The sequence below is a fragment of the Oculina patagonica genome, chromosome 4, assembly GCF_052425735.1.
Source record: "Oculina patagonica isolate OP01 chromosome 4, crgOcupat, whole genome shotgun sequence".
NCBI lineage: Eukaryota > Metazoa > Cnidaria > Anthozoa > Scleractinia > Oculinidae > Oculina > Oculina patagonica.
This window is the reverse complement of record NC_135761.1, coordinates 7,781,939-7,806,638: the sequence shown is the minus strand read 5'-3', so window position 1 is coordinate 7,806,638 and position 24,700 is coordinate 7,781,939. Positions and strand designations below refer to the sequence as shown.

General features: G+C 38.8%; 1 protein-coding gene across 1 annotated transcript in view; it reads left to right on the top strand.

The window, feature by feature from the left end:
• The first annotated feature begins 489 nt into the window (after nt 1-489).
• LOC144649328 (ankyrin repeat domain-containing protein 27-like) overlaps nt 490-24,700 on the top strand; it is an 82,975-nt gene continuing 58,764 nt past the window's right edge. The window contains exons 1-19 of the mRNA XM_078508814.1: nt 490-649; nt 2,726-2,845; nt 3,017-3,076; nt 3,261-3,351; nt 10,559-10,633; nt 13,238-13,332; nt 13,957-14,016; nt 14,544-14,600; nt 15,222-15,287; nt 15,406-15,482; nt 16,370-16,415; nt 16,514-16,595; nt 17,652-17,730; nt 17,974-18,036; nt 20,314-20,401; nt 20,902-20,976; nt 21,895-22,022; nt 23,691-23,773; nt 24,216-24,331. Of these exons, the coding sequence (XP_078364940.1) occupies nt 524-649; nt 2,726-2,845; nt 3,017-3,076; nt 3,261-3,351; nt 10,559-10,633; nt 13,238-13,332; nt 13,957-14,016; nt 14,544-14,600; nt 15,222-15,287; nt 15,406-15,482; nt 16,370-16,415; nt 16,514-16,595; nt 17,652-17,730; nt 17,974-18,036; nt 20,314-20,401; nt 20,902-20,976; nt 21,895-22,022; nt 23,691-23,773; nt 24,216-24,331 (1,587 nt within the window). The 5' untranslated portion in view covers nt 490-523. The remainder of the gene's footprint in view (nt 650-2,725; nt 2,846-3,016; nt 3,077-3,260; nt 3,352-10,558; nt 10,634-13,237; nt 13,333-13,956; nt 14,017-14,543; nt 14,601-15,221; nt 15,288-15,405; nt 15,483-16,369; nt 16,416-16,513; nt 16,596-17,651; nt 17,731-17,973; nt 18,037-20,313; nt 20,402-20,901; nt 20,977-21,894; nt 22,023-23,690; nt 23,774-24,215; nt 24,332-24,700) is intronic.

The window sequence follows — 24,700 nt, the reverse complement described above, 5'->3', positions numbered from 1 at the left end:
CTCATATGGAAAGAACTCGATGTTTTTTCTTTTGGCGGGAAAAAAAATTTACCTCTGCCCCTTTGATCTTTTCATCCTGAAGAGCTGCAAGAGAAGCGACCACAATTGCAGGCTGGCAGTTCACTGTCTTATTCAACTCTTCCACTGGTCCATTCAAGCACAAACTCAGTAAATCATAGCCTAAAATCCTGTTTGCATCCTCAAAAAGCTTCACTACCGTCCGTTCTGTCAGCAAGCGTTTGCACATGCCGACATGCTGAGCTCCCTGACCGGGAAAGAGAAAACAAGAGCTAGAACTCCATCTGAAACGCCTATGACATCTTCTTACAAAAGCCCGCAAAGAAAATAACGTTCGCACAGGCATATTTTGCTCAAAGGCTTGAGAAAAATTCGTTGAAAAAAGTACATTGTTGTACATGTATGGAGGTCGCCATTTTGTTGGCTGAGCCGATAATACCGCGGTCATGCCAGCGGTGAATACAGTAAATCTCTGCGCGAGTCTGTGGTCTGGGAAGAATCCAAGATGGCGGAAGACGTGAATCTTCAAGGCTCTGGCTATGACGAAGACTTGTGCGAAAATCCTTTCTTTAAATACATACAGACGAAGCAAAAACAGTTATATGATGAAGCAGCTAGCAACAGACGGACGGTAGGTCTGACTTGCTGTTAGAGTTTAGCTTTAGTTTTGTTAGAAAGAACTGTCAGGGTGTTTGTCCCGATCCAGTTGCCTTAAATTCGAATTTCCCTTCTTGTTTTGTATGTTTTAAGAATTTTTAAGCATTAGATTTTATCTATTGACTTAACCGCCTTAATAGATGGGTCTAATAGATGTTGGAGTGACTGAATGATATCCAGCCAATTTGAAGCTGTACCTCCAAAAACCAGGATTACCCTTTTGAACGTTTTTAGAATGAGAAATTGACATAGTGTGTATACTCTTTGGACAGCTTATGTGGCCATGCTGCTGTGTCGCCACGTAGCCACATTTTTAGTAGAGACATCTGCATTGCCACTAATAATTTTCAAGATACATAATTGGAGTTCTTTGTTAAATAAACGCCTGGTGACTGTTTTCTATAACTAAAAGAGGCAGAGAGGCACTTTACAGGACTTCAAATTTCACACTTTATACACTGAATACAAATATGGCGGATCACTTGGTCGGTGCCTGGGACGAGCTGCATGAAAGCGAGGCTAGTCAGGCCAATGGCAATGCTTTCGTACAGAAGTCTTGCTTATTCGTTGATCTGGTGTGTTTCTTTTCACTACTCCTATGAGTTGCTGTGTTTCTGAATGCCACGAGAAGTGATAGAAGTGTTGACTGTTTGCCTCTTAGGCAAAATTGGACCGATGCAATTCGCTGAGACGAGTGAAAGGAGTACAAAGGAGTTCATGATCGCTGCGGGAACTTTTAATACCGGTAACGTTTGTTCGCTACATTTCAGGTTAGAAGATCTTAGAAATTGTGTAAGCGATCACATTTAGCTCCAAGTCGTTCTTATTTGGCTCAACGCTTTCACTAGCTTTAACTATCGGGGCAGTTGAATTTCATTCACTTGGTTAGTATTTGATCGTGCGATTCCATGCGAGTGGATCAGATGCGAACAAAGCCGGACATGAACATTTTCTTTTGAGACAGAGGATGTCTTGGAAGTGTAGCTTTTCTTTACCTTGGGAAAGGTACTGGCCATGCAACTCGCGCTGGAACACCACCGGACACCACATAAGCTCGTCATTTAAACGAATTTCCTAAGATCTTCGAACCTGAAATGTAGCTAACAAACCTCAATACCGCGGCGATCGGTAGTTCCCGTGGCGATCGCAAACTCCTTTCTTTTGTCTCAACGAATTGCATTGATCCACTTTTTCCCTTAGAGGCAAACAGTGAACACTTCTATCACTTCTCGTTGCATTCAGAAACACAGCAACTCATAGGAGCAGCGAAAAGAAACACACCAGATTGATGAATAAGCTAGACTTTTGTACGAAAGCATTGTCACAACACCGAAGCCTGACTAGCCTCGCTTTCATGCAGCTCGTCCCAGGCACCGACCGAGTGGTCCGCCATATTTGCATTCGGTGTATACATGTCACATACATATCAATCAAATTGAAATGTTGGCATCCCTCCCCTGGGCATTTGACTTGTCAATGTGCCCAGATGGAGCCTGGGGGAGGGGAGGGGGCAGGAATGTGATAATTGGAGTAGAGAATTTGAAACCATTTGGGAGGGGTGGGAGAAATGAACAAATTGCCCTGTTTTCATGTTTATAATTTCTCATGGTTTTGTGTTTTGTGTACACATTCCTGGGGGTAGGCAAATTCTGATTGTCAAAAGTGACCATTAGGTGGGACCTTTAAACACCATGATTTGAACAAGCCAAACTTCAAAATTTTAAATGCCCGGGGGTCACCTAGAGAGGATGGTGTCTGGCATTTATTTATGAGTTTGCAAGAAAGGGCGATCTTAATTTTTAGCGGTGCTGAGAAGCATACAGTCACAGTTCAGTTTTCAACACAGCTATAAAGGTTTTATTATGTCCTTGATAAATTTTCTGGCATTTACGAGACAGTGAAACTACCTGTCACAGAATGCAGGGCCACTTCAGAAGAAATAATTTGGGTTAGCAGTGGATTCATAAAACAAAGAGTAACTGAGGTTGAGAGGTTGTGTCTGTAAGCACAAGACATAGTTTTATTTTTATTTCAAAACTTTGCACTGCAGATAATTGTGCCAAGACAAGGAACTCTACCAAGAGGAAGCTTTACTCTGAACCATGTTGAAAATCATGTACTGCAACCTATAGAGGGGAAACCCTCAGCATTTAAAACTCTAAACAATAAGGTAAGACTGTACTTGAATTAAAGTTATTTACAGGCCACTGTAAATAGCTGTCACTGCTTAGCGTGCTAAACAGAAATACTCTCCAAACTAAGCTAGTTTAATAGCTCTGTTCTTCTTTTGCAATTAGAATTACATGTAACACTTTTAAGCCTCTTCTACTTATCTTGGCAGGAAGTTCAAGTCAGTGGGGAGTTTATAGTGACTACTGAAGGTTTTCAGGATGTAAAATCAGTAAGTGTGGTGGAAATTTTAATTCACAGACTGTTACATGTACAGTATTAGAGGAAGAACATTATGGATTACTGAAATTTCTTTCATTTTTCTTTTGTAGTCCTTTAATTGCTGCATAATTTGTGAGCTTGTCAACATGTATGTTTATAAACATCTTTTTTTCCATTTTGCTTCTACTTTGTAGGTACGGATCCTATTTGAAGAAACATTTTTTAATAGTAACAATCAGAGTTTTCCAGTACTTTGTATTGACCAGCCATTAGAAGGAGGAATAGGTACAGTGTATGTCCTATAAATAATAAATTATTATAAATAATAAATGGGAATTGGCAGTGGCACTCCCACAGGGTGGCTCTTCATCCACTGTTCCCGATCGAATTGGAATTTAGCAGTGTTGATTTTTGCAGAGGTAAGAAAACCAGAGAACCCAGGGAAAACCCTCGGAGCGAGGACGAAAACCAACAACAAACTCAACCCACATATGGCGCAGAGTCCAGCAATCAAATCCCAGGCCACCTTTGTGGTAGGCAAGTGCTCTCACCACTGTGCCATCCCCGCTCCCCATAATATAAATTATAATATCAGTGATCCATCTACCTGCGCGTCCTGCGTTTACAACGCGTAAAATTTGCTAAAGACGCAAGGTTGATTTCCAGCTGCGTCCATATGGACGCAAACACTGCCAGCTAGGCTTTTGTACATTATGCTTTTGTTTCTCCACTAAAATGCTCCACCTTAATGCGGTGAGGGTAAAAGGAGGAATGAGTTTGCGGAATGGCATGTGGCATGACTTGCGGAATGGCATAATTATGTGGAATGTAATTTATGCGGAATGACTCATTGAAATAAATTATAATGAAAAGGGCGCCAAAATTTTAAAAGAGAAGCCGCCTTGTTAAATCGCTGCTGGCTCAAACTATCAAGGACTGAGCAGTGCAGTATGGACGAGGAAACTTCCATAGAACATCGTTGAAAAGATAATTTCAACGTTCAAATCACCGATTTACGCCGAATAGAACCACAGAAAATATTTTAGCCACTTACCGTGACGCTTCTGAGGACTTGAAAAATCGACTATGCGTTGCTAAAATAAGCGGCTGAATCTTGGCCGAGTAGTTCTGTTAACGTGAACAAAAACTCTCGTCTATTTGCCTTAAAGAACAGAACGATATTCGTTCTAAAGCTACGTACTTCAAGGCAAGACAAACAAGTTCAACCCATTTGAAATAATGCTACCGTTTCACTGCCGTGTTCCAGGAATCGTTTCTTAAAAAAAATAAATAAATAAAATAAAATAAAAAAAAAGGAATCGTTTCTTTCTAAATCAAAGTTTGCTACGGGTGGGAGAAAGCTATTGGTTTCATTGACGACAACTCCTTTTAGTATATTTCTAGCTTTTTATTACGGCGATGAAAAGATCGTGACACGGCTTCTCTGCTGGTGTGACACTAGTTCACACTAGTTACACCGCAGTGGATTTTATCGATGTGTGTCTCGTGATCTTTGCGGTAAAATTAAATGTATATTTAGCGGATGATTTTCTTTTCCTAAGGGAAAGACAAGTATTCATAACAAGTAGGCAGTGATAATTACTCGCGGGATTCCTTATCGGGAAATCAGCAATACGAGCCGGCTAGATTTGAAATACGATACTTGTTTTTACCATGTAGCCGGTGAATATGAAAATATCGCTCTACTCGATGGGCGGTCGGCTGTCGCTGAGTTTATATAGCCTTCGTAATGGCAGAGGAAAAGCTAAACCGGCTTTTCGCAGCCTGGCGTTCGAGACGAACCTGGAAGCGTTGCGTGATTTCGGCCCGAGCGGCTGCGAAGGAGACCAACGAAAAGCAAGGCTGGTAGACTTTCAATGAAACAAATACGCCGTAGTGTTCCAAATTTCTCTGCTTTGTATCCTGTACATTACTAAATCTATCATTCAACACGTGATGGACAAGGACAAGTACCTTCAATCGATTGTCATCATGTTAAGACTGTTAAAGCCCGCAGTAATAAATAATGCGGCTACTCTTAAAAAATTGGCGCGCTTTTCAGTATAATTTATGTCAATGAGTCATTCCGCGTAAATTACATTCCGCATAATTATGCCATTCCGCAAGTCATGCCACATGCCATTCCGCAAACTCATTCCGCCTTTTACCCTCACCGACCTTAATGCTCCATTTTTCCTACTAAAATGCTCGGTCTCGCCTAGACTTGCCCCAAGTCGCTCGTTTTTTCTTTGCATCTATAGTTACTTAAATAAAATCGCTTTGAAATCAAGCGAGAAAGACCACTTGAGTAAAATCACCTTTGAAATCGCGCGCGAGAGATCGCGCGGGATTCATTTCTGTGAACGCGCGCGCAAAGGAAAACAAACAGTTAGGAAAAGCTCGGAACGAGCGACTTGTGTCACTTGCAGGAATTCGATTCTGGCTGACGTTTATTGCCGCGAAAAATTGCATCATGCTTGTGTGCATTGCATTGGTTTCTTTTATCGTATTGACGTCAGTTTCGTGCACCGTGTGCAGCTGACGCGCGCTGTGGCGTGTGTTAAAATTGCGCTTTTCTTCCCTTTTTTGTGGGAAATCATACTCAAGGCCCTTGATGGCTCTCTCATTTCTGTAAGATTTAAAAGGGACATGCACAAAAAAGACATTTGTGTTGTTTGTTCTAAAACGGTTTAACTGCCGATGTGAGAAGGAAACAAGTCTGCTCAAGAGGTGAAAAGTTAAACGCAAGCTTGTCTCGCGAGCAGCGCGCGCTAAGTTGGCGGGCACAGCGCGCTCAGTAAGTTCGCGCGCAATACAGTATGATTGACATATTCTCGATGGCGTCACTGGTGGAAAAATCCACTGGTGACGCCATATTTCAGAATTGGCGCGCTGCAGGTGAGACAAGTCGCTCGTTCCGCAACGATCCTCCGCCATTTTGTTTCTCATGCCCGCGCGCGCCCACCGTTTCTGTATCCAGCGGTCTCCTGCGAATCTAACGAGCGACTTGGAGCAAGTCTAGGTCTCGCCCAAAAAGTCACTAAAATGCTCGGATAATGCTCATCATACAAACGGTTTTTTTAAATTAATTTCAAAGTTTTTAACATGGTGTTAACTGTTAACACTTTCAAAAACGTACAAGTGTTACAAGTAACAACAACAACGTATATGTTGCAGTTAATTTTTGATCTTAGTTAATTTTTTTTTAACTAGTTTACTTAGTATTTTTTCTAACTGTTTTTTTTTAGATATATTCTACGTTAATCAGTAGAAAAAGTAATACACCTCCCCTCCCTCGATGTCTCATTACCCTGCCCCCCATCTTTACTAACACCCCCCTTACTATCTGCTATTAATATTATCCCCCTCCTCTAAGTACTATCATCTATTTTTTTTTCTTTTTACTAACCTGCACTGGATTCGAACTCTTGACCTCTGGATTTGCTGTCCAACCCCTTACCACTTTGCCACGTAGGAAATGTTGGAAGAACCACTATTTTTTAAAAATATATGACTCCAACCCATACCCTAACCCTATTATTTACCTAGTATAAAAAATTAACTAGTTAGAAAAAAATTAACTAGGTAAAATTTAAAATTAACTGAGATCAAAAATTAACTGCAACATATACAAGTTCATAAATACAGCCAAAAAAACATTTTCCTCGAAATCATCTACAAGGCTAAGTCCAGAAAGTAGTTGACTATCTCTAGAAAGCTATTTGTAGTTGAATTTTGAGTTTTAGTCTTTATTTTCTCTAAAAAAAAATAATTTCTTTTCCATTTTCTCGGGAAAAAATCAATTTTCCAGGAAAATGCCACTAAAATGCTTGAATAATGCTCAATGCTTTTACCTCACTAAAATGCTCAAAAAAATGCCAGCATAATGTACAAAAGCCTACTGCCAGCACAGTGTTTTTGCTTTTTCCTTGGTGCAGAAAAGCGGTTATTTGAGATGATAAAACTATCTTCAAATCTGCCTACAGGCCTTCTGATTTTACACGATGGTGCGATTTCACACAATCAACCTCAAATCGCACATTTTCGCATAATTCTTCAAAAATCGCATAATTCGTACAAAATCGCACAATTTGAGAAACGGAAAGGAAATACTCGCTTAAACTTAGTTCTAAGACAATTTCAACATTGTTTCAAGGTGGTTTACCTGTCAAAAAACCTTGGAAAACCTCTGATGTGGTTTCCAATTGAACAAAATTACTTCGGCAGATTCGGCCAGGCAACTTCCTTTTTCAGTTTCAACTTAGCCATAAAAATAATTACACAAATAAATTTGCCTTCTTATCTTTGCTTTCTTGTATTGTACTGAAGTTTACAAGGCAAAATCGCAGAATTCAGAATGTTTAAATCTTCCATGAAGTCAAAAACATCAGAGATTGTTCAATCGTTCGTCACCGACGGTACGTTATCACGTGCGCCTTTATCAATTCAGTCAGCGGTATCTTGTACCTTCATATAAAATGTCACCAAAAGTCTTCAACGTTCTTCTACGTCATGTAGTGAACACTGAAAGCCATTTGACACTGGAATAAACGCAAATGAGTGAAAATAATCTATTTCATTCTAATACAGATATTTATCGTTCCTTTATGCTCTTATTCCCTTTTGAAACTTACAAAATGGATTTTCTTCCCCTGAAACCTTAAAAACAAGCTTAAAATTCCTCAAAAAATGCATAATTTACATGATTTATCGCATAATTAGCCTTCTTAATCACATAATCTGCCCTAAAAATATTCCACAATTATCTATGGTGTGAAAAAGCATTACAAAAAGCGCTTTTAAAACTACAGAATTTCAATTACTTCACACTGGGCGGTTACAGGCAGTACAATAACTCTTGAGTCATTGTTCCAAATTCCTGATTCAATGATGAATGAATCAATACCAGCTGAAGACTCACCAGTATTAGTATTGGACTCATTGAAAAGGTTTGGCACTCACAGGTTAATGGCTTGATGAGTCCCAGGACTCATTGACCTAAATTTGTAGATGGATCACTGTAATATTAATTTACACATTAAACATTGATAGAGCGGTTTTCACTTGAGTGTCGAAAGTAATTCGCGTTTGCATAAGTTTTGCATTACTATGCTTTGTGATTGGTTTAAAACCATCGCGCCACTTTCTCAGGTAATTAGAAGTAAAACCAAAACCAATCATGACGCGCTCGCGCACGTTTTCCCGCTCTTCGTGCCGGCTACTTGTATTTGCTTCGAGTTTTAATTGGTTTACTGGATTGTCTGTGTTCTTTGTGATTGGCTAAAGTGATTACTTTGGTTTTGGTTTTACGACACTCGATTGAAAACTGCTCTAATAGAAATTTACGTAAACTACTATTTAGTGGAATCCTGATTTCTTGAACCAATTGTATTCATTTCCCTTGGAGGGTTGAGAGATCCAGATTTCACTGTAGAAGTCAAAGTAAGAGCTCTATAAGCCCCCTGGTGAATTATTTTTTTTCAAAACCTTCAAAGGGTGCCTAACCCTAATCATACATCATCTACAAGTAGCACACTTGTAAGGCCAAGGCTGTTACAGTTAATGCTTTAAAGGACCCTAGTCAGCCTCTGCCATTTTCGATGCCATAGAGATTATGGAAACTGTATGGCAAAGCAAAACCTTATTGTATTGCTGTAAGTTGTGTTACTAGAAGTTTGTTTAGACACGCTCCGCGAAGAATATAATACCAAACTTCCCATAAGTAAACAAACACAAAGGCATGGCTGACTAGGGTCCTTTAAGTGTAGATTGCCTTGACAAAATAACTCACTAGCACTACTTTGCATTGTATATACATGTTGTGGTTTAATTTTATCTTTGGTTTAAATTTATTCCCTTTGGTTGAGATTATGATAATGAACATAAGACAATGAAAAATAAAAATCAAACCAGGGTCCGAAATTGCGCCTTCCTGGTCGCCAATGCGACTAAATATTGAGAGCTGGCGACCAGAATTTCACAACTGATCGCCCGCTGGCGACTTAGTTGCTTTGTAAGAGTATTCAGAGAAATTGATTAACAATAAAATTTGGAGCCGTTTTTTAACAATTTATTGAATCACTTTTTATCTTGGCAATGTCCTTGAGATAACATTGAAGTAAATTTCTCGCTACATAATGTACAAACTCCCCAACAGCTCAGCCAACAGCTGCGATCAACACGATTCGAACATTGCAAGCCGCCATGTTGTTTTACTCAGCGGTTTTCCCTATGACGCTATTGCAGGTGTGCCGAGCCATGTGCTTTCTTTCGCAATTATGCCTTTTCCGCAGACGCGCTGAAATATTTCTGAAGCTACGACATTCCACGAACGCAACACGTTCTTGTTGTTACTGTGTTGAATGAAAAATATGTCAGAAAGTTGGTGGAAATGATGTTTTTTATATTAAAGAGCGGAATGTTTGGGTAAGACTGTAAAGTATTTTCCGGTTAAATGTTAGAGTTAACGTTTGATAAAGAAGCCTTAAGGATGTTTGCGCTAATTGTTTATGCGCATCCTTACTGCACACGTAATTCATGTGGCAACATCACGCCACGCCATGCATCAAGTGCGCACGCTGAAGAAATTTTCTAAGCACATATAGGGCTGGTAGTCGTCGCGTTAACTTTGCTTGCAATTAACTCTCTTTGATGCTCGGTGACCCCCACATTTTTTTTAATGGATCACTTTTGTTGACGATTATCTACGTTTTGCAAAAAAATGAAAAAAAAATCTATCGATTAAAAGTTCGATTTTTCTTGTCCCACGTAGGTTCAAATGCCTTTTTTGAGCTTTTCGTTTTGCTGTACGACGGTTTCAAATACTGCTTCCAGGGTTAAGTCTTACAAAAGGTTGGCAACACTAGAGTTTTTTTACGCAACAGACCCACTTCTACAAAATATGACTAAGATCATTTGCCTCTCTTTTCTCATCTTCGATATTTTTAACTATAAATCCTGTAAACCATGTTGAATTGCGTGCACCAATTTTTCAGAATCAAGGTAGTTTTCAACGCGCTTTTTCTCAGAAACAAAGTTGGTGACCCACACATTTTTTTTGCATTTCTGACACGAGTAACTTATTATCTGACTGCTGTAAAAATTTTAAAAAAATCAATCGACTAGAAAATTTTCGCGCAAACGTCCTTAAGACTCTACTTATAGGCCAGTACAGCATTTCTTTGAGTGGTTATGGTCTGTTGAACTGGCTTTCATATTGTCGTTGTTTTGTGGTATAATTAAGCTGTTTTTGAGCGTATGAATGGCCAAAAATACAAGAACAAGTATTTCATCTTTTAAGTGTAATTTAAGGAAAGTCGATAAAAAAAAATTGGCGACCAGAAGTTGCCATGACTAAAACTTTCGATCCGGTCACCAGCTGGCGCCGATGTAAAAAAGTTAATTTCGGACCCTGCAAACTGGTTTGAAATATTTTAAACCAAATAGAAAATTGAACCACAACATATACAATAAAAATATTTTTGTTTTACAGGTGGTAGTTTGGAACCAGCTGTTACATCACTGGAGTCTTACCAAGCATGTTGTGATTTCCTGTGGAATAGTGCAGGTTTGGTACTGCTGGATGAAATTTTATTAGTTGTCTTTAGGCCTAACAATTTCAATGAAAATTATCAAAGCTGATGGGCTTTCTTGATGTACATGTTTGTATAATCATGTTATCATGCTCAGGAAATTTAATCTACATTTAGAAGTTGTAAATGGGTCAAAAAGATGCCTTGAATTAATAATTTAAAATACTTTTTATCAATGTGGGAGACACCGAACGTTGCCTAATGGTTAGTGTGCTGGACTCTGTTCAAATCGAGCAGTTCAGGTTTAAGCCATGGTCAGGGTCACTGTGTTCTGTTCTTGGGCAAGACACTTAGTGTAACTATCATGGTGCCGTCTCTCCACCCAAGTGTACAAATGGGTATCAGCAAATTTATTGCTGAGGATAACCCTGTGATGGACTAGCATCCAATCCAGAGGGAAGAAGAATATTCTTAGTGGCTTAACAAGGCTGCTGCCTAACGGGCGCCCGGTCGCCAGAGGCGCCTAAGTTACGAGCGCGGGCGACTAAATTTTTGTTCAAGGAGCCCGCATGGGCGCCTAAACATTAATCTTCCACTCCCATCTTTTGACTTTAATTTCCTTGTAACCTTGTTTCATTGGCATAAAAAATCCCATTTAAAACAATAACTGCTTCATTTTAAAACGGAAACACTAAAATTGTTCGCATTTAACGTATCAAGTACATGACGTGTCTTTGCAAACTTCAGCAACTTCGTTTTTAAGTGTTTAGGACTGGGCCTAACTTCCAAATATGGAATAATGGTATTATGTTCTGGTTTACGTTTCGTTTGCTTTGTTGACGTTTCGGAGAAGTTTCGAAGTGAATTTGAAGAAATATTTACGGATACAAAAGTGAAATCAATCTGTTTGCTACTGCAGTCATGAATCAGGTCTGAAATAATTTTAATCTGCAAAAGCTTGATACAAAAACCTTTCCGACAGGCTTAACTTACGTAAAACAACGTGCCAAATATCGTGATGTGTACACAAACTTACGTGGCGCATTTTACGTGTAATTCAGCTTAATCTAGGAACATAAAATGTATGCCTCTTTCTTTTCATGTGATATTTCACATTTGCTGCCGCTTTTTTTGTGGACTTAGGTTGTTATTTTCAGCGAACTGTTTCATGTTTTCGCTTGTATATCGAGGAACATTCTCGGGCATTGATCCGTGACTAGCAAATTTTTGTGCTGGAAACCAGTCAGTGCTTTTGCCTGCTTAGATACTCAGTTTGAATAAAATGAATTGCTTTTGTTACTACATTTATTTTATAAACAACTTATTTGATAAGTTTAGTAATTTGAAGTGTTTTCATAACTAAATTTTTCTGTTCTATTTTTGTCAACTGGTTATTTAACCATATAAGATCATAACTTAATTAAGGTGTTTACACAGGTGTTTTTGACTTCTTATTACCTTTTTATAAAACCAAGGAAAAATTGACCTGCTTAATTATTGCTTCTTTTTTTAACCTTGATTACTGAAATATTAATTGAACTGGATTTTCCTGCTTCATGTTCATTGATTTTCTAAGTGGAAAACTAATGAAAGTACATGAAATGCATTCAGACTGGCACTGGCTAAATCGCTTAACAAATGAATTACCCTTCACGCTCTCAACTAAGTGCATGTCAGTTTTCATTGTTGGTTTATTTCTCCCAGCCCAGAGCTCTAGTGATCTAACCCACAGTGGGGAGAGAGATGACTCATTCAACTTCTTACCTCTGTGTCTCTGAGGTTGCTGCAGAGTAAAAGAAAGTTTTATGGGGAGGCTCTGGCAGGGTACCCTTACCCTTTCATACAACATTTCTGCAACCTCATTCCCAGGATCTTATGAACGAGGTTGTCATTTTTGGTATGTGAAAGTGACCCTTACCCTTTTAGAAACCATATACCCCCCTCATGAAGATGGCACCCCTTTCACACACCAACAGAAGGAATACTACATCTTTTTTTCTTATTTTTCACTTGAATAATAACACCTTAAAATACTTAAATGACTTGATCATTTGGTGGGTCAGTTCAAGCATTATGAAGGGTTCTTTTAATACCTAAAAACCAGTTTTCCCTCCCCCTTTTGTATACTCCAACTTGTGAAATCCCCACCCTTTTATATACTCGTGAAATCCCCACCCTTTTATATACCTGGAGCCTGAAAAAAGTATCCCTGTCGGGCGGGGCCTCCCCTATAGTCCACTATAGCTAGGGAGTACCCCCTAGGGGACATTCGGGTATAGGGAATACCCCCTAGGGGACATTCGGGTATAGGGAATACCCCCTAGGGGACATTCGGGTATATTATAGCAATAATGTTGGGGGAAGGTTTACTCCCTGGAACACTCTCCTAGACCACGTAGTTAACCACATATTTGCCTGAGTAACCCCCCACCCCCACCCCCACCCCCACCCCACCTCAGATTTGTCTTCGGCAACTTTTAAGCTGGGCTCCTAACATAATGGCTTGGGCTCCTTAAAAATTTTCTTAGGCAGCAGCCTTGCTTAATGTTATGGAAACATAAGCTGCGGTCTGATGGGTTACTTGACCCAATCACAAACTTTCAATTAAATGTTCACTCAAATGTTAATTGCTGTTTCAGGGAACAAACAATCTCAGAAACAGATTGACAACATCTTGATTTTGTTCAACTCAACTTATGAACAACTTGAAGGAGAATCTCTGAGGCATTTGATGGTAAGTACTATGTACTGTATAGTATTATATGTGGCTTGTGTGAGGTGCGGTGGCCTAATGGCCCGGGGGGTACTCAACAGGGTGTGCCGCTCAACAGGGTATGCTTTTTGCCTCTCTGACTCTGGAACAGGGTATAAAAATCACCCTTTTGACTCTGGAACAGGGTCGTTTTTTCCCCAGAATCCAGACTAAACACGATCAAGTTTGGCTATTAAACTCCGCTCCTCTCATCGCTTTATCTCCGAGCCACAGAAGACGTCAAGTGAGCCAGAGTGAGCGCTTTGTGATGTATATGCTAGTGTTTTTATATCTATCTACATATATTTCCATTGTGGATATATTGTCTGGAACAGGGTACCTATTTTGCAATGTTTGTCTGGAACAGGGTCGCAGTCTCAGAGACTCAGCGGCACACCCCCGTGGTAAATTTTAGGGAGTATACCCCCCCCCCCCCCTAATGGGTCTAATGGTTAGCATGCTGAACTCCGGATCGAACAGTCTGGTTCAAGCTCTGGCCAGAGTCACATGTACAGTACATGTCGAACTAACAGGATATTAATAGCACTTTTCCACAATAATACTGTAATAATGAAATAATGAATATGTGTGTGAATTCATTGATAGGATGCAGCTCATGCAATATACACAAGAGCCATGCAAGCAGCCCTCAAGAACACTCAGCTTGTAAGTTTACATAGTACTTTAGAGTAGCTGACACTTTCATTTATACCTTCTATTATCCAGAGTGATCATCTTCTAATTTCTCCTTACAATTTCAATACATTGACAGGCAGACAAGCGATGAGAATAAAGAAAATCATCAAAAAGATGATCATGCCAACTCCACAATTTAAGTATCTGAGCTAGCATGCAAAATTATAACCATTGGTTGCCTTCCTAGGGGCAACGACAATAACGTCCCAGCTTATCAGAATTCTGTGAATCTCGCAAAATCGTCATTCTCTGAAGAAGACTGCAGAAGGCGGTCAAAAATTTAGAGACAATTTTACTTTTTAAATCTGTTTTAACCATTAAATTTTTTTTAAAATTCTAACTGAACACAGATCGCTCTGGACAACAGTTTCAGTGTTTTTTTTTTTAACACAGATCGCTCCAACAGTTTTAGTGTTTTTTATGTTCACACCAATTAGTATTGTAAGATTACGAGGTCTTAGTTTATTTGACAATGTGTAATTTTTTTTTCTCCATAGAGAAAACTTGCTCAACACAATAGCATTTATATGGACAATGTCAAACTTGCAATAGAGGTAGGTCAGCATAATAAAATTACTTTATGTTACCCACCCTCATGCAGGGAAATGCACATGTCTAACAAATAATGAATGCAAAAAATTATCGACTATCCATCCATGAAAACTAATTAGTGTGTATGTTTGAGGAACCATTTGAACAATGCTTAAGGGTGATCTATTAAAATAGAAAACTCCAAGCACTAGCAGTACTGTCATCTACCAGTTTTGTGCATAGAAAGCCTTTTTATTGACCAAAACCAGTTGTTGCAATTTCTTTATGAAAGGTTTTCCTTTAGTTGAAGCTTGTGGTACCTTTTAAGCAGTACTGTTGTTTGTACATGTTATGGTTTAATTTTATATTTGGTTTAAAATTTTTCAAACCAGTTTGATTTTTATTTCCTTGTCTCCTATTCATTATCATAATCTGAAACAAAGGAAAATAAAAATAAAACTGGTTTGAAAAATTTTAAACCAAATAAAAAATTTAACCACAACATACACATGAAGTGAAAGGTAAAATTGTAAAAACATCTTTTGCTCTGATCAGTGCATGCATGTGCATACACTAAATGCCTTTCTATAATCTGATGATGTTTGTTTATTTGTTTATTTTTTGCTTTTTTGTGCTTCATTTAGACATACACGATGAATGAACTACACGATCAGCTTTTTAAAGGAATCAGCTCCATATTTGGAAAGGAAGTGAGTGATATTATAAGAATGTTTACTGACATTTGAATCAATGATCCTTTTTTCTTTTTTAAAAGGTGTCTATTATTTGGATAGTTTTGAGTGTTTCCTTTGGTCTCATTGTTCTTAGGATGCATTATTGAATAAAACTACTCGAAACTTGGCAGAAATTCAGATCAAAGACTTGGGGGTAAAGGAACAGTTACGGTAAGTAAAAATTGAGATTTTAAACATAAAACTATTTTAATTATTGTTTACATCATGAGTGAGTTAATGAAATTGTGGAGCAGTGAATGTGAACGCTTTCTACTGGTGACAATTATTTTGACTCTTCAATATTCTACATGTACATGTAATCATGTACATGTACACAAACAGTTCTTTAAAAAGTGAAGGGGCTGTTACTTTGATTTAACAGAAAAAATTGTGGCATTCACAAAATAATAATGACACAATGCTTTGTTGTTATTATGGCAATGTTCAGATGTCATATTCCAGTTGACATTTTATTACCTGAGCAAACAGAGTCTCTTCTTGTAAGCAAATGCTTCCTGTTATAATAGTTTCTTCCTGTAATGGGAGACTCACTGTAGGTCGACAGACACTTCCTGTTATGAGAGTTACATGTACTTCTTGTAAACTGAAACTTCCTTTTACAAGAGTTTCTTCCTCTAAACAGACACTTCTTGTTATGAGTAACTTTCTGTTAATAGGCACTTCCTGTTGTAAGGGTTGCTTCCTGAAAACAGAATCTTCCAGTAATAAAAGTAACTTCCTGTAAACAAAGATTCCCTTTAGATAGATACTTGTATCAAGATTGTTTTGAGAGGAGTACTAGTCATCGAAATTATGTCATTAACCTTTTAATCTCTTAGAACAGTTTCAACAAATAATGTACATGTAGGGGTATTGCAATCTTGTCTCAAATAGAAGGAGGCACAATTTTATGCTTTCTAAATGCAGATCTTTCCAAGACAATTTGGTGTCAAATATTCAATTAAACTCGTCTAATATTTACATTAAAGTGGCACTCCATGGGGTTAAAGGGTTGATTCAGTCCATATCATTTTTTCACCTTTTTCTTTTCCTTTCAGCACAAACCTACCAAGAGGAAAGAGAGCTCTTTCATTTCTGAATAGGGTACAGTGTATGTTCTTTTTTCAAAAGAAATAAATAGGATGCTATGACTTTTTGATTGTTAATTCAGTCATTTTTGGTTTAATCTTGCTTCTCTGCAGTACAAAACTCCTTTGGAAAAGTTCCACTGTTTGAAGAAAACAGTTACTATAGTGACCGACAGGAAGATGAAGACACCAGATGGTTAGTTTTTGTTAAGTATACCATGATACTGTTAGTACTGTTTCTTTTTTAGCTGAAAATGTTTGCAGCTATGTGCAGCTATTTTCTTAAACTGAGATCAGTCACACCTCTTTCCAATGGCAATAAATCTCTTATGGTCTGTTTCAAATTGCCCCTCCCCCCCCCCCCAAAAAAAAAAAACAGTTTTGCATACACTGCCTGCTGCATTTATAAAGCAATGACATTAATTAAAAAGGTCTGGCTTGGTATGGTGACCCTAGCCTCCTACATGTACAGGGACAACTTTTCTTTGGCCATGCAGTAAAACAGGCCTTAACTTTTTATAACAATTTTATGTGGGCAGCTGTCACGAGGGACACAAGGATTATTTAAGTAAGGATCATTTACTCCCCTATCGGGAAAACAAATTTTTCCAAAAGGTTAACTGAGCAAAATGTGGAAGTAATGTATGTTCGAAATTCATAAAGAATCTAATGCAGTTTCTTTCAACATTGTTTCAATGTGTTACGATCAAAATCAGAAAGTTGAGAATTCCTTGGACAAAGTACATTACTTTCATAGTGCCTAACTTTGCTCAGGTGTATAAATGGGCACTGGTGAACTGTCTGGGCAACCTGACAAAATGGTGGGGAGTAACCTGCGATGAACAAACATTCCATCCATTCCAGGGAAAGTAGCAATACTCTTAGTTTCTTTATGCTGTCACACCAGGGTTAAAGGGACTATGCCATGAATTTTACCAGATTTTTGAACAGCCAAAATTTATATTAATTTTTTTTGTGTGTGTCGCAGGAAACCTAAAAATAATAGTCCATAATTTTTTTTATTAAAAATTGCTATATTAGAGCACTAAAACTGTTAACAACCATCTTTGGCTGCGGATGGCTTGGATGGAAACGGATTGCAACTTGAAAGAGTAAGGCTTACTTTTTCAAGTTGTTTCTGCACGTCTTGTTTCCCCTTGACATAGCTCCCTTAGAAGTGTTGTCCTGTTAAGAGACTAGGCTTTTGAAAAACTATTCTTTTCTTTCTTTAATTTACATTCTTTTGTTACAGATACTGCTGAGGCCATCACTGTGGACGATCTACTTCCAGCTCTTATCTTTTTAATCATAAAAACTGACATTCCAAATTGGTAAGTATTATTAAACAGTCGAATTAAAATATGCATCACAGCCAAATTGTTAGGGTACAGAAAGGTGTGTGTTAATCCACTTAAACAGATACTGATTGGCATTAATATTTGTTATTGATTGCCATTATTAAGTCATGAACAATGTTCTTATTTGTCAAGCACACAGAGAGCCACTGAATGTGTTTGTTTGCCCAGGGCATATCATGTTGTAATGTGCGCTTTTATCTCTGTCTTGTTTTCTAGGCTTGCCAACATAACCTATCTACACAACTTTCATTTCTCCAAGCGTGGACACAATGAGTTCCAGTAAGTAAAAATGTTTCAGTGATGAACAGTTAGGTGTTGACTGACAATGCACTTGAATGATGATAAGGGGTTTCTGATATGGTAGTCGCATGTCAAAAATCAAGATTATCATTGTAGTGTTCCCACTTTTAGTTCCAGTAAGTAAATAGAGATTACTCCATGGAAAATGCGCGCGTACGATTTTTATTCACGAGTTGAGTAGTATCAGAAAACGAACGAGTGAGCGTAGCGAACGAGTGAGTTTTCTGATACAACTCTACGAGTGAATAAAAATTGTACAAAGCATTTTCCATGGGAAAACGTGAAGCGATTGCTTAGATTTTTAAGAATCTGAAAGAAAAATCCTTAAATTATATAAAATGATAAATTTTATAGCGATCAAACTCGATTTGTTTTAGTTATAAGCGATTTTCGGAAGCCTTCGTTTTTAATAAAATGCGATTATTTTTAAAATGCCACGGTGAATTTTTTTGTAATTACCCCAAAATGCTGCCAAACTGTTGAAGTTTACTCACAACAATTTACAGGAAAATCCACTCCGTAGATTTCCTGAACGAGCGACATCTTTATTTTGCCTTTAAAAACTGTTGTGTTATGCGTCTGTCTTGACCGTCGCATAAATGTGATACTTATAATAACCCAGTACCAGCTAGCTTTGAGGCTGATGTCACCTTAATCTTGTGTGTAAAAGTTAAAAAGATCGTGTATATACATCAAATGTTAGCAGTCAATAAAGATGGATGGTTTTCAGCCGAATTTTTGAAAATATCAAACAAATGACGTTATTTCAAATTGCGAAAAATTTGTCGATTTGTTTTGCATTTTTTTAAAGCTGCAGCTAAAACAGGATATTGCAAAGGTTTGTGCCGAGTTTCAGCGTGTTCCTTTCATACGGTTTGAAGATATTTCGGTCGGAAAGTCAGGTACATTTGCTTTCCAAGTTCTAATCGCTTTGTAAACCTCGCATTTCGAATGAAATTCTACTGTTGTTTTCGAAGAGAGGTGTTACTTCCAAATTCCGCACGATCTTCTGCCACTTGGAAATAACACAGCCTGAAATAGTTACTACTAAAATGACAATAACCGTTCCTGAACATGTATTCCCTGGCGCTCGTTCAGGAAATCTACGGAGTGGATCTTCCTGTAAGTTGTTGTGAGTAAACTTCAACTGTTTGGCAGCGTTTTGGGGTAATTACAAAAAAATTCACCGTGGCATTTTAAAAATAATCGCATTTTATTAAAAACGAAGGCTTCCGAAAATCGCTCATAACTTAAACAAATCGCGTTTGATCGCCATAAAATTTATCATTTTATATAATGTAAGCATTATTCCTTCAGATTCTCAAAAATCTAAGTAATCGCTTCACGTTTACGCGCTTAAAAAAGGGAACTGTCAGCCTCATAAATACCCGCGGGCCACCTTAAATCAAGAAAACAGTCTGCCAAAACCAAGGAAAAACCTGCAGTGTCTTAGTCATCATCTGAATCAAAACTCGCTACAATCCCTCGGAGTGAAGACGGCCCGTATTCTTGTCCTTCCTTTGTGCGAATTTACTCAAAGGTTTAAATTTAGTATTCAACTCGGCAGGAGGAATTTCGGTTATCTCGCTTCGTGTTTCTCTTTTTGTTTGAAGAAACGTTGTGACAACAAGGCCGTCTTGTTTCGTTTTCGTTTTAGTGTTTTGGTTTTCCTGTTCTGCAATATAAACGACTCAGTGGAGCCGTTAAAGACACAAACAAACCTTGAACGTGTCTTCGCCATGTCGCCGGTGTTTACGACGAGAATCAAAATGGCGATACGGTGTTGTTTACAAGTTGTTTTTCGTCGTTCGCGATTGTGATTGGACGAACGACGTTTTTTCACTAGTGAGTTTTCATCGTTCGCCTTTCCTATTGGCTAATGCATTTTACGTATCATTTGTAGGCAATCGTTTTTTCGTGAGAAAATCTCAGTATCTATGATATAAAAACGTTTCATTGTTAAACAATTAGTAGTCGCAGTGATTTTTGCAGTTGGAAAAGTACTAAAGCAGTCACAAGGAAAACCCAAAAAATCAATGTGAGCATTCAGCGAGATTTAAATCCTTGTGATACCAGTGTTAATGACCTAACGACTGAGCAATAACGATACAAAGTCAATCAGAAGTTCTTTGGGTGCCTTCTTGTAGGCTGTGTTTGCGAGCAACGAAGGGTTCTTTAATTTGAAGTATTGATCCTGCTGATGGTTGCGGCAGTGGCCAATGCTGTCTTCTTGTAACATGTTCCTTTCTTGTGCAGATTCTTCTTGTCTTCAATTGAAGCAGCAGTGGAACACATTAGAAGAGGATCAGTTAATGATATTTTAAAAGGTCTTCCACCTGTTAAGGTCTGTACAGTATTTTTTGCCGCTATTTTTACATGTGTTTTATGTACATGTAGCTCATGTACATGAAGTCACAGTTCAAATGATGTACAGTAAAACTCCAATTAAGCGGCCACTCTCGGGAAAACTAGCGTAAGGCCTTTAAGAAAGGTCACGTTATTTCAATACAAAATAGCGTGAAAAGGAATCACGGAATCACAAAAGACAACAATAATCCCGTGTTTGAATGATTTTATCGGCCATCACTTTCTTTTTTAGACTCTTGTCTGTCCGACCTTGTTAAAAAAAGATAAAAATTGTGTATTACATTCTTGCTGGCCGCTAAATAGGGGCAAAAACAATACAAGAACGCTCATCGGGACCGCGCCGCAAAAAGGTGCCCGCGGCCGCTTAATAGGGTTGGCCGTTTTAAAGGGGTTTTATTTACAGTATTATACTGATAACAGTTTTGAGGGTGGCCGCTTAATAGCTTAACTTTTCCAGTTTATGCTTACTCGTTACAGAAGCTTTCATCCCCTTGGCTTGTTATGGAAACTGATGGAGCAGACAAAACCACCGCTCTCGAAAAGCTTTTCGAGGTAAGTTTTGCAAAAAAGGCATTTTAAGCTAATCGTTATTGCGTCGGACTTGAAGCATAGACAGAGTTCAAGCCTTTTTTTTTTTGTCCTATTTGCTTGGGAGTCCCGGCCCTATCCCCCACCCCGGGGGCAAGGAACTAAGAGGGAGATTTGCTTGGGAGTGGCAAGTCATCGTAAGGTGGCAAGATGCGGCGAGTCGTGGTCCTAAATTTACGTGCAAAATAAAGCTCCTTTTCAACTGTTAAGCGACCTAATGTGAGAGGCACAAGTTTGTTGCGCAGTTCACTTTGGCATCGACGTCTGGGCTCGAGATTAACGGTCGCCAACTAGCCACAGGCTAGTTGTAATTCAGTTTTGGCTAGTAGGTTTTGGCTTGTTTTTGTGGGAGCAAGAAAGCGAGGAAAATACCTAGTGATGACAGTAAGGCGCCTCCGTCGAAAAGCATGTTTTTGCGCTCGTGGAAGACTTTGGTGGGCTGTGTGTCGAGATGGCGCGATGTTCTACTGTCTGTGAAGAAAAAAACAATTTTGTCCTTTTGTCATCGGCTTTTGTCTCAAGTGGCTTGGTAACTGAAATAAAGAAAAAAAAAAGAAACCATGCTTGAAAGTTCTGGCTAGTAGAAAACTGGTTTTGTCTCAGTGAAATGAAAGGTGTCACAAGCCACTAGGCTAGTCAGCCACAAAGTTAGTTAGTCTCGAGCCTTGGTTCACGCACGTAAAGGTTGCACAATTTTTTTTTTTTTTTCATTTTTTTATTTTTTTTTATTTTTATTTATTTTTATTAATGCTTAAAACAATGGTTGCACAAATTTTTGAAACGCTATTTAAAGTATAGTAAATTAGTTATTTTTGCGTGATTGATTATTATATCTTCACTATTTTCTACACGGTTCGTGACAAATTTCTCTGTTTCTTTCAGTTTGCTTCAAATGGAAATGAAGAGGAAGTGGAGAAGTTATTAGCGACTGGAGGCGACCCTGGTTCTCCAGGAGAAAAGTTCTGTCATCCTTTGTGTTTTTGTGATAAATGTGAGCAGCTGCATAACAGGTAAACTGTTTTTGCCAAACTAAACATTTGCTGTCTGTTAACTGTGATTTCCGAGAATGACGAACGCAAGTAATCGCAAGTTGAACTTGCGTACAGACTTGCGTTGCCTGGCTAAACGGACTCGCAAGTGCAAGCAAGTTGTCACTGAGAAAAGCCATTACAATGCTGCTGCGCGCGATTCAGTACTTGAAGTAAACAGGAAGACTTGTGTTGACTTGCGTTGACTTGCGTTGAGTGGCCAAACGGTGAAAAAGTTGCGTTGACTTGCGTGCATATTTGTTTTCGACAAAAATGAACGCAATTCATCGCAAGTCAACGCAAGTGCACGCATGTCCTGGCCAAACGGAGACGCAAGTGGAAAACTTGCGTTCACTTGCGTCTCCGTTTGGCCAGGCCTTTACAGTATCAATAAGAAAAATACCAAAGAGAAAGTAAAAAAATAAATAAAATGAAACAATGAATAAGGGTGTTTACAACGCGAATCAGAAAACCGTGAACACTCTTAAACTTGGCTATGTAAATTTTTGTAGAAAGACATTGAAGGACAGCTCAGATTGCAGGAAATATCAACAAACGGACAACGATAGAACACCTTGGTCATGTTTTGCGAATTTGTCGTCAACTATTTTCTCTTCGTTCTCTTCCAAAGTCTAACAAAAGTGTGCAAGACCAGGGAAGATTAAGAGGAATTACAAATGACGTACTTGAAATTTCTCAGCATACGCCCTCATTTAGTATTTTTTTTTACGATGTGCAAAGTCACCTAAAACCAAACCACACATCAAAATAATAGTTAACTGAGGGAGAAAAACACTAAAGATGCAATATTAAACCAGACAGGAGCAAGTATGGCTTATATTGGGAAAGTTTGGGAGGGGGTAAATAATAAAGATGGTAAATTTTCAAGCTCGGTAAAAAATAATGAAGATGAATTATTCAACATGACACGAGCATGGGACAAAGAAAAATTCTGCGTCCCCGATGGGAATCGAACCCATGGCCTCCCAGATACCGGTTGGGCGCTCTAACCAACTGAGCTACGAGAGAGCTGGGCCATTTACTAGGTTGATAAGTGACACGCGTCCTGCATACTGCTGATCCACATTGCTAATCCTAGCAGTATGCAGGACGCGTGTCACTTATCAACCTAGTAAATGGCCCAGCTCACCACGAGTCTCTCGTAGCTCAGTGGGTTAGAGTGCCCAACTGGTATCTGGGAGGCCATGGGTTCGATTCCCATCGGGGACTCAGAATTTTTCTTTGTCCCATGCTCGAGTCATGTTGAACACTTCATCTTCATTATTTATTACCAAGCTTAAAATTTACCATCTTTATTATTTACTACAAACTTGATGAATTCGACATTGCTGATCCTAGCAGTATGCAGGACGCGTGTCACTTATCAACCTAGTAAATGGCCAAGCTCACAACGAGTCTCTCGTAGCTCAGTTGGTAAGAGCGCCCAACCGGTATCTGGGAGACCATGGGTTCGATTCCCGTCGGGGACTCAGAATTTTTCTTTGTCCCATGCTCGTGTCATGTTGAATACTTCATCTTCATTAGTTTAAGAGGGATTGCAGTCAACGAACTTAAAATTGTAAGCTATACTTTTCAAGATGACCCGCCTGTGACGAAGCTCCTTCAAGAACAGCATTGCTATATTTGCAGGAAACGCCATGATCCGTTTGCCGTGACAGTGTTCTCAAGAGACGACCTTGGACGAACAGTTCTACATGTGTCAGCTGAATACGGTGTGTAAGAAAGTATTTTATGTTTGTGTAAACTGCAACTGTTTATTTGTGGCGGAGTGAGTTGGTTTCTAGACCTGTCATCAACGCTCAGAAGCAAATTCCTGGGTTATTTTCAGCACTTAAAATTACTGTATAGTTAATCCTCAAATATCTACTTTGCCACGACTTGCTCCCGTCTGGCCTCGTAGCTCAGTCTGTAGAGCAACGGTGATCTAATCCGGAGGTCGTGGATTCGAATTCCACCGAGGTCAAAACTTTTTCTTTGCCTTTTGTGGTCCTCGATCTACTTTCTAGGGATAATCATCAGAAGGAAATTCCTGGGTTATTTTTTGAGTTAACTCTCTGCGTTCCAGCTTCTCCTATTTAACCGCGCATTCGTTCCTTCGTCACCGATAGGAACACATGGAAATTTATTGTGGTGTTTTTTAATTACAATAAACAGGTCATTCTAACTTGATGTACAAACTGATCAAGAGAGGAGCTGTAGTGAATGCTATGGACTATCACGGTACAACAGGCTTACATCTGGCTTGTCAGCGAGGACACGGCAGTGCTGCAGTAAGTTGGAAATATTTGTCCCACTTTTATAGAGCAGTTTTCAATTGAGCGTCGTAAAACCAAAACCAAAGTAATTACTCTGGCCAATCACAAAGGGCAAAGGCAATCCAGTGAGCTAATGAAAACTCGAAGCAAATACATGTAGCTGGCACGAAGCGCGGGAAAACGTGCGCGAGCGAGTCATGATTGGTTTTGGTTTTACTCCTGATTGGCTGAAGAAAGTGGCGCGAGATTTTTAAGCCAATCACTATGCGTAGAAATGCAAAACCAAAGCAAACGCAATTTACTTTCGACACTCAAGTGAAAACCGCTCTAAAACTTAAACCAAATGAAAGAAATCGCCCAAACCAATCACAGCAGCTGAAAATA